This window comes from Carlito syrichta, unplaced genomic scaffold, assembly GCF_000164805.1.
Source record: "Carlito syrichta isolate Samal-C Ts95f unplaced genomic scaffold, Tarsius_syrichta-2.0.1 Scaffold304026, whole genome shotgun sequence".
Classification (NCBI taxonomy): domain Eukaryota; kingdom Metazoa; phylum Chordata; class Mammalia; order Primates; family Tarsiidae; genus Carlito; species Carlito syrichta.
In genome coordinates, this window is record NW_007248122.1 from 204,016 (window position 1) to 214,594 (window position 10,579).

General features: G+C 37.5%; 1 protein-coding gene across 5 annotated transcripts in view; it reads left to right on the forward strand.

The window, feature by feature from the left end:
* Positions 1–10,579, forward strand: part of SLMAP (sarcolemma associated protein) — a 163,511-nt gene that overhangs the window by 105,041 nt on the left and 47,891 nt on the right. For 3 of the 5 annotated variants that reach the window (XM_008059402.2, XM_021713071.1, XM_021713072.1), the window contains one exon: positions 2,703–2,765. The exons of the other annotated variants lie outside the window; for them this stretch is intronic. In XM_008059402.2, the coding sequence (XP_008057593.1) occupies positions 2,703–2,765 (63 nt within the window). The remainder of the gene's footprint in view (positions 1–2,702; positions 2,766–10,579) is intronic. 5 annotated transcript variants of the gene reach the window in all.

Sequence of the window (10,579 nt, forward strand, 5' to 3'; positions counted from 1 at the left end):
GCAGGTCGAGGCTGCGGTGGCCGGAAGCGGCCACTGCACTCCAGTCTGGGTGACTGAGTGAGACTCCAACTCAAAAAATAAATAAATAAATAAGAAACAGGTAAAACAAATTTTAATAACATATTGTATTTATCCCACAGTATCTAAAATGTTATTCAGTATTAATAAATATTAAAATTATTATTAATTATCAAGAAATTATTTCACATTACTTTTTCCCAAGTCTTTGAAATCTTTGTAGTTTTGTTTTATACTTATGGTATATCTCAACTAGAAATAGCCATATTTGAAGAGTTTAATAGCTACATGTAGCTAATGACTATAGTATTAAACAGCACAGGCATAAAAAAACAAAATCTATAGTAAACTCATATGTATAAATAAAATGTAGTTTAAGGTGAGTGGTTCATTGTTTATTTTATGTTTCTGTATCTTTTTCTTTACATCCCTAAACCCTGTTTAGTATCATAAACACTCCTTTGCCCCCAATAAATACCTGGTTCCTTTTGGATCATTAGTGGCATCTTTTATAGTTTTGGCAAAGTGAATTGCCAAGGGCCTGAAGTCAAGTAATGGAGTATTAAAAGTGTCATAATCCAAATACTGTACATTTATTATTGAACTAGTAATGCCTTTCCCTTATGTGTATAGGAGATGCTTTTCTAAAGGTTTTATACACACACACACACACACACACACACACACACACACACACACTTATTTTTGTATTAATCTTAGATTTCATCTAAACCAGTTTAGTAAATATTTTAATGTGGAGTTTATATGTTAAGATCAGAGTAGATAAAAGGTGATTTTTAGCTTGGTGAGTGGCAGTGAGATATCCTGCTTTAATAAATATCATCCAGAGTCCTATAGTATGGTCTAAAACTTGGTTTCAAATAAGTTTTATAAAGTGCTTTAGTTAGGTTAAAAGTTGGTTTCAAATGAGTTTTTATATCTAACATGATGATATAGTTTGAGTTTTGAAAGTGTTACCATGGCTTAGATAGGATTTATGTAAAACACTGTTTTACCTTGGTAATTACTATTTTATTGAGGGCTACTGTTGTGCTTTTCCTGGCTCCAGTTGGCTAATTTTATTGATTCGATTTTTGTTATTTCAAATTTCTGTTACAGTTGAAATGTTTTTTTCTTTTTTCTTTTTTCTTTTTTTTTTTTTTGAGTCGGAGTCTCACTCTGTCGCCCAGACTGGAGTGCAGTGGCTGCTCCCAGCCTGCGCAACCTCGACCTGCTAGGCTCCGGCGATCCTTCCACCTCAGCCTTCCAAGCAGCTGGAACTACAAGTGTGCGCTACCACGCCCGGCTAATTTTTGATTTATTGTAGACATGATGTCTCGCCAGGTTGCCCAGGCGGGTCTCAAACCCTTGGGCTCAGGCAATCCACTCACCTCGGACTCCCAAAGGCATGGGATTACAGGCTGAGCCACCGAGCCCAGCTTGTTTTTTTCTTTTTGAGGCTATACTGTATTCCTGTATAGTATTCTAAGTATGTGATGCATTGGTCTCTCCAAAACATGAGTTGTATCAACTTTTTCCCCCATGTTTTTGTTTTATACTGATGGTGACTACAAACTGAAGTCTCTACAAACCAGGTAACAGGATAAAGGATAATGATAGATTTGCATATAGAGGTAAAGAAGATGTCAAGAGAGGGTGAGGCTAGATCAGAGTGGGCCATGTCTGCCTCTCATGCAAAAGCGAGATGATTTAGGTAGGGTGTCTGGAGATGGAGGAGAAGGAAAGGAGGCTTTCATAAGGGAGAGTGGTGCTAACTCGTTGTCCTCATTGACATATTCTAGTACTTTTACACCTTCCAGGTAGTCATCATGTTGGAATATATTTTTAACTTCCAAAATCTATTTGGTAGTTTTGAGAGATACAAGTATATAGTTGAAGGATATTATTTAGATTCAGAAATAACTCTTTCAATCAAAGTAAATAAAAATTATTGTAAGAAAGGGGCTGAAACTTAATTAAACCACTATGCTAGATTTTTATTTTCTCCATCCATTTTTTTTTTTAAACCAAATTCTGTTTGACCTGAGAAAAACCATTTATCAGGCTCTTATTTTGAAATGTACAGATGCTGATTTTGATAACTTAGGTAGAGATAAACAATGTAATGTTCTGGTAAAATATGGGGTACAGATTAAGTGACTCAAAAGGGAAGATTACTTGTGAAATGGAAGTATAAAAACATCAGTTTCTTAAAATTTTTAAGGCATTACTTTATGATATTAAAGTATTTACCTTTTGCCTCTTAACTAAGACAAATAGCTTTGAAGAGGCACTATTAGAGAACAATCACTTGAAAATTAATTGAGTGATGACAGATAAAATTTTTTAATTGTTTAAATGTATTTGTTAAGTTCTAATGGAGAAAGGTATATTTTTAAAATGGGAAACCCCTTTTAAAGCAATATATTTATGTGATATTCTTTAGCTTTTTGGATAAAACTGCACCTTTAAAAGCTAACCAATTGGTGTACAAATGAATGATTATATAACCACAATCTTCAGTCACTTTACCTCTAAAATATGTCTGCTTTTAGTATTAAAGTATATTCGACTTTTATTAGTCTTAGAGTTACCCATGTTAATACATTTCAGTTTTTCTACATTTGCTGTTGATTTTCTAAGACAGCAAACCATATCCTTAAAGGTGTTTCTTTCTTTATTAGAACACTTGCTTTCAAAGAGTGGCGGGGACTGCACTTTTATTCATCAGTTCATAGAATGCCAGAGTGAGTACAGAGTATTTTTCACATTGATTTTAATGAAGTCAGGGGCTAAAATTAAAAAGTGAGTGGAATAATGAGGATCTCAATGTGTTTGTTGTAGAAGAAGTGTACAAAGGGCCATCTTCAGACAGCAGCGAACCGTTTCATACTATTTCTATTTCTCTCTTTGGAGAAAAATATTTCTGTTACATTTGGCTTCATAGATGGAGCTGAGCATTTTATATTAGCCTCCCCCCCCCAAAAAAAAAAAAAAAAAAAAAGGGGGGTTTCAAGCTTGTTAATTTTGGGGTTCTTAAATAAATTTCTTAGGTTAAATGGAGCCAAAAAATGATTACTTAGTTTGAGCACTCAGTTCTGAAGATGGTCCTCAGAGTAGCATGAGCTTTCTAGGGAGGGAGTAGCAGTAGATTTTTCTGAAATCTGATCTCAGCTACCTACCCTTGGGAAATTATACAGGACTATCTTTAAGAATATTTTAGAAGGCTTGGCACAGTGGCTCAGCCTGTAATCCCAGTATTTTGGGAGGCCAAGGTGAGAAGATTGCCTGAGCCCAAGGGTTCAAGACCAGCCTGGTCAACTTGGAAAGACCTCGTCTCTACAATAAATCATAAAAACTAGCCAGGCGTGGTGGCATGCGTCTGTAGTCCCAGCTACTTGGAAGGCTGAGGCGAAAGGATTACCTAAGCCCACAGGTCGAGGCTGCGGTGGCTGTGAGCGTGCCACTGCACTCCAGCCTGGGTGACAGAGTGAGATTCCAAAAAAAAGAAAGAAAGAATATTTTAGAGATAGATTGGTTTTTGAGGTGATTTAGACCTCTGCTGAATTCTCAGTACAAATATCTTGAATTCCTTGTTACTTGAGAGTCATGTAGCTGCTTATATCTATAAAAATCAGAAAGTTGTGATACTCTCTTTGTCTTGTTAGTGACAAGTAAAGGTCACCATATATAGTAAAGGTTTGTTGATAACATCTGTGCTTTTTTCTGTCAGGCATACTCTTTCTCAGGCACTATTATTTTTATGTTCTCTCTCTTTTTGAAATGGGTGGTTTTCCAAGTTTATTTGCTCATAATTTTATTTAGTGAATGTGTAGACAGATGTGATTCATCCCCCCAACCTAAAACTCCAGGAGCACTTGGGATCTGTAAGGGTCATACCTGGCGATTATAGCAGATACATTCAACAGATGAAATGTTAATGAGGAGGGAACCCAAGCAAACCAGAATTTATTTATTTAAAAGTGTGTATTATTCTTTCATGTTTAAATTTCAGCCGCCTCCGCTGCTCAAAACGGTTTTTGAGTTTGACAATTTGGGTGCCTTTTAGTGCTTCTGCCATTTTTTGTTTCACCTTTTCCCCATCTGCAGAACATTTCCCTTTGAGGATGTTTTTCATCTAGGGAAACAAAAAAAAGTTGTTCGGAGCGAGATGGGGTGAATAAGAAGGGTGGGGCATGGGATCATGCCATTTTTAGTCAAAAACTGCTGAACATTCAGTGTAGCGTGAGCAGGTGTGTTGTCATGGTAGAAGAACTAGGCACCTCTTTGCCACAACTAAGGACATTTCTTTTGCAAATTGTGATGCAGCCATTTCAAAACTTCCAGACAGAAACTTTGGTTGACTATTTGATCTGAAGGAACAAATTCCAAGTGGTACTACAAGGGGCCTGCCCTCTAAGAGAATTTTGGGTTTTTTTTGGGGGGAGCCCCTCATACTTCTTAGAGATCCTCCAAAATCATTTCCATTCATAATAGATTGAAGAGCTTCTGTTTTGGCAGCTTTAGCTACTCTGATATCAAGTGTAAGAGTTTGGTTTGGTTTAGTTTTTTGAGTTGGAATCTCTCACACTGTCATCCAGGCTAGAATGCAGTGGCATGTTCACAGCCTCGACCTGCTGGACTCAGACGATCCTTCTACCTCAGCCTTCCAAGTAGATGGTACTACAGGCGTGCACCACCACGCCTGGCTAATTTTTTGATTATTGTAGAGATGAGGTCTCACCAAGATGCCTAGACTGCTCTCAAACCCCTGGGCTCAGGCAATCCTCTCACCTCAGCCTTCCAAAATGCTGGGATTATAGGCGTGAGCCACTGCGCTCAGCAAGTGTAAGTTTACTATTACTTTGAGACAATTTATTTAATAAATATGGCATATTCCTTTGTCGTCTGTCCTTTTTGCAAATTGACTTTCCCCTTTAAAGTCTTTGTCCTTTTAAAACAGTATTTATAGGCCAGGCGCGGTAGCTCACACCTATAATCCCAGCACTTTGGGATTGCCTGAGCCTATGGGTTCAAGACCAGCCTGCAAAACTTGGTGAGACATCATCTCTACAATAAATAAAAAAAAAATTAGCGGGCATGGTGGTGCGTGCCTGTCCTTCCAGCTACTTGGAAGACTGAGGCGGAAGGATCACCTAAGCCCAGCAGGTCGAGGCTGCAGTGACCATGAGCGTGCCACTGCACTCCAGCCTGGACGACAGAGTGAGACTCCAACTAAAAAAAAATAACAATAAAAATAAAACAATATTTATAAAGCAAAGATTGGTGCACCTTTTTACTTTCTAATGACTAAATCTCACTTTTATGGGAAACTGGCACAGGGATTTTGAACAAAATAATAGTTATTCACAGAAATCAACTAAAAGGACATATAATCTACAGTACAAAACTTTAGAAGAAGTATTTTGTACTTACTTTTATTACATGTGATCATTCTTTGATTTTTTTTTTTTTTTGAACTTTTGGAACTTATATTTTGAGCCCAAAGAAATAACTTCTGGGTGCAGTGACTCACGTCTGTAATCCCAGCACCTTGCGAGGCTGAAGCAAGAGGATTGCCTGAGCCCAAGGGTTTGAGACCAGCCTGAACAATATAGCGAGACCTTGTCTCTACACTAAATCAAAAAATTAGCCAGGTATAATGGTACGTGCCTGGAGTTCTAGCTACTTGTAAGGCTGAGATGGAAGGATTGCCTAAGCCCAGCAGGTTGAGGCTGCAGTGCCTGTGATCATGCCACTGCACTCCAGCTTGGGCAACAAACTGACTCAAAAAAAAAAGAAGAAGAAGAAATAAGAACAGGCAGTTACCAGAATGATGTTACTCAGTTACAGTTTGCAAAACTCCTTTTACTTTGTTCTTGTTACTTGTTTACTGAAAAAAAAAGGCTACCTACTCAGGAGGTTGAGGCAGCAGGTATGCTTGAGCCTAGGAATTCAAGTCCAACTGTGGCAATGTAGCAAGACCTCCATCTCATTTAAAAAAAAAGCTTTAAAATTTTTAATGTCTTTTTTTGTTATTGAACATTTCATCTTAGCTATAGATGTAACACAGAATGATGGAATAATGTTTGTTTTAAATAGAGGATCACTGTTTGGAGACTTTTTTTTTTTGAGTTGGAGTCTCACTCTGTCGCTCAGATTGGAGTGCAGTGGCCGCTCCCGGCCACCGCAGCCTCAACCTGCTGGGCTCTGGCGATCCTTCCGCCTCAGCCTTCCAAGTAGCCGGAATTACAGGCATGCGCTACCATGCCCAGCTAATTTTTTTGATTTATTGTAGAGATGAGGTCTTGCTGCCCAGGCAGGTCTCGAACCCGCGGGCTCAAGCAATCCACTCACCTCAGCCTCCCAAAGGCGCGGGATTACAGGCTGAGCCACTGAGCCCGGCTGTTTGGAGACTTTTATTGCATTATAGTTACAGTAAATTCCATCATTGGGAATATTAGACAGCTAATAAAATGATGTGTATGAGAACTGTTTAATAATATGGGAAAATATTAAACATGTGGTACATAGAATTAAAAAAATCAAAATAGAAAGTCTCATTTTTGTGTATAGAAGGTGGACCAAAATACAAGTATACCCAGACATCTGAGTCCATTTGGTCCGTGAGATCAAATAGAGATAGTTAGACTCTAAGTTTAGGTAGCTAGGGAGAGGCCTATTAATGGAATCTGTTTGGTTTCTGAGTATCAGGTGGCAAGTAGTTTGGTTATTGATGATTCTAATTGTATCTCAAAATTTCCCAAATCTGTTTCGTTTCTTACCTTTGATTAGCCAGTGTTGGGAAAGTGAGGGTTGCCTCTGGTTTATTTTGTTTTCAGAAGGGACATTTCATTACTTTATGACACACTGCCATTGTGTAAACTATTGTTTAATAAGTGGTGTTACAAGAAAGGCAAATTCAGCAAGCATATTTCTCAAATGAATTTATAATCAATCACTTTTAAAATAATGTTGGATTACATATTTGTTAACAAGCACACACAAACTTTTTTGCCATTACTCTTACTGATAGGCATCTTAAACTGATTTATAATCATGACCACAAAATATATTCTGTGTGCAGTGGTACTTCCTAGTCTTGTTTCTAGTTTTTTAAAAAGCAAATGTTAAATATCTCGCCTTTCTTATTTACTCGTGCTTGCATAATATAAATTCATCTTGTGATTAAAATATTAGAAACCAAATAGTTTATTTCCATATTGTTCTTCATGTCTATCTTTAATATATTGGCAGATCTTTTAATTTATGAGTATGAATCCATAAGAGAAAATTTGGTTGTTGACTCTTTCCATTTAGAAGGTGATTTTATAGAAAATAAATGTGTCGGAATACATTTCAATTTGTTTTCCTTTTATGATAATACAGGCTTTAAAAAAAAAAAACTTTTTAGAGAAAAACTTTCAATCCCAGGCAAAGAGATTGGACTTTGAACCGATTTAAATATAATGTTTTGTATAATTTCAGAACTGCAAAGTAAATATTCTGTATAAAAAGATCCCACCACATACAGTCTAGAATTAGCAAGTAATTTCAGTAAAACTTGCTTAAAAAGCTTTTGCAATATTTTCTTCTTCAGGCATTCAGACATGAGCTTGGCTTAGGCAGAACTCCATATTCCTTGTTCACTGCAAATTTTAGTTACTTAAGGTTTACCATATAAACTTAATGGATGCATTGAGACATTTGTGTTCTGCTAAAGATGCTTTCTGAGTAAACAAATTGTTTTATGCATATCTATGAACTCTGTCACTTGGTTACCTTGTAGTCTTAGTGAAAAGATAAAGAGGTTTCGAAGAACATACTTTGGACTGCAGCGTGCCCCTTTGGTTTCTCTTGCTACTGTATGTCCTCGTGAGGACAGAGGCATCGCTACTGAATGCTAGAGAAATTTTCCTCTGAGGTCTAGTTTATAGAGACAAACTGTCCCTTTCCCCAAGGGCATCTCCCTCTTGATGATGGAGTTAACAAGTGCCCTAAAGTGAACCTCATGTCTTGTATTCTTAATCTATGTTTACTATGAGACTTAACTATTTTGTTAATATTATTAGTTTAATTCTCTTAATATTTCTTGTCTTTTTTTTTTTTAACTGATTTTCAAAAAATTCTCTTCCTGTCTCCCACCCCCATAACTGGGAAAAAATTATAGCCACTATCTGTGTATGCTTCTCTCATTCCTTCCTTTCTGTTAGGCCCTTGCTTGCACATAGAAATTGCCTTATTTGGAGTAATCCATTGAACTGATGTTGCATGTGTGACTAAATGTTTACTTTTCATCACTCTATGAGGTCAGCCTCTCTGAACAATCTCAGTATTATTCTGATTATATATTCTACTTGAAACAGATTTTTAGGTGTTCATTTTTTAAAACCTTTATTTCTGTAAGCCGGAGCAGTTTATTTATGGCAAAAAGAACAGAAAACACTTGGTATGTTTCCCTGCTCATAATAGGTTATGTTCCTATAATGAGAAAACTCTGAGTTAAAGTTAGATGTTAGCCAGGCTCAGTGGCTCAGCCTGTAATCCTGCGCTTTGGGAGGCTGAGGTGAGTGGATTGCCTGAGTGGATTGCCACGGGTTCGAGACCCACCTGGGCAACTTGGCGAGACCTCATCTCTACAATAAATCAAAACAAATTAGCCGGGTGTGGTCACGCGCGCTTGTAGTTCCGGCTACTTGGAAGGCTGAGGCGGAGGGATCGCTGGAGCCGAGCAGGTTGAGGCTGAGGTGGCCAGGAGTGGCCACTGCGCTCCAGTCTGGGTGACAGAGTGAGACTCCAACTCAAAAAAAAAAGCTAGATGTTGCTAATTTTTAAAATTTCTTTGGTTTTGATATGTCCAATCTATGATATACTGGAAATTTTTTTGTTTGTACTGATCATTTCCCTCGTCAACCAGTTTTCTAATATTTCTACCAGATATTTCTCCCAGTATAACTACACAAGTGATGGTCTTAAGTTCATACCAACAGTGTTTTGGTATGCAAGCTATTCCTTTTTTTAAATGATCTGTTTCTATATTCTTGAAATTTGTTCCTTTCATTTTATTTTCAGTCCTTGAATTCTAAATCCCTTTTCCCCTCTCTTCAGAGGAATTTTGGTGCGAATTCTGATTCTGTGTCTCATTGGCAATATGATTCTAGTCAAATTAACCTTTTTAAACCTCAGTTTCCTTGTTTATAAAATGGGATGATAGTACCTATCTCAGAATTATTGTGTAAATTAATTGAGATCATATTTACTAAGTGCTCTAAGTAATGCCTGGCACACAGAAATACGCATTAGTTGGTAGGCAGAAAACATATTTGGGACGGGGTTGGAGAGGTGTTAGTAGAAGCTGTGCATAATTACCAGTTTTAATACCATTTGTAAAATTTGGTGTCAAGTATATTATTTTGATGTCCTAGATGTAACATTTTTTGAATGAAACCCATTTTGAGATTTAGGAGTATTTTCTAGGTTGGCAGTTATAGCAGCAGATTGTCTAGTTATTTTATATTTACCTACTCCTCTCGTCCAGTCAGTTTGCTTAAGATTCCTAGGCAACTGAGATCTGTATCAGATAGTCTGCTATTCGAGTTTATTTTCTGCTTTATTATTTCAATTCATTGTAGGTTTCAAGTGAGGAAAATGGCTCTTTAGCTTTAAGAACTCAGTCCAGTCGTAGTATGCTTGTGCTTCCTTCGAACTCTTTTTGAATATATTGTTTGCATTGTTCCTCTTTTTTTTTGCTGTCTACCACATAGTAATATAGTTAATACATAGTTTATTTGTCAAACCAGAAATACAGTGTGGTTCTCTTCTGTTCAGTCTCTGGCAAGACTTGACAATTTCCTGACTGAACTAAATGCTTAGGTGATGGTTCTTAAAATTTGTCAAACTCACACTGTCAGTTCTACTCCTTGGTAGGCTCCCTATGAAATGCCTACAAAGGCCGGGTGTGGTGGCTCCTGCCTATAATCCCAGCACTTTGGGAAGTGAAGATGACAGGATTGCCTGAGCCCATGGGTTTGAGATCAGCCTGGGCAATTTGGCGAGACCTCATCTACAGTAAATCAAAAAATTAGCTGGGTGTGGTGGTACGTGCCTATAGTTCCAGCTACTTGGAAGGCTGAGGCAGAAGAATCACCCGAGCCTAGCAGGTCGAGGCTGTTATGGCCGTGACCCTGGGCGACAGAGTGAAACTCTGACTCAAAAATAAAAATTAAAAAAAAAAGAAGCCTGACACAAGAGTACATATTGTAGTATCCCATTAAAATGAAGTTCAAGTTATATTATTTATTCATGTATATTGGTGTTGTGTGACTTTAAAGAAATATAAGAAATTAAATTCCATGAAAGTCAGAATAGTAGTTACCTTTATAGGGTAGGGAAGGATTTTGATTGGAAAGGAGAATGTAGAGGGCTTAGTGGTTGGTAGGAAGGTTCTGTTACTTGACCTGGACTGTGATCATACAGACTATTTGCCTTATAAAAATTGACTTTAGGCCGGACTCGGTGGCTCAGCCTGTAATCCCAGCACTTTGGGAGGCCGAGGTGAGTG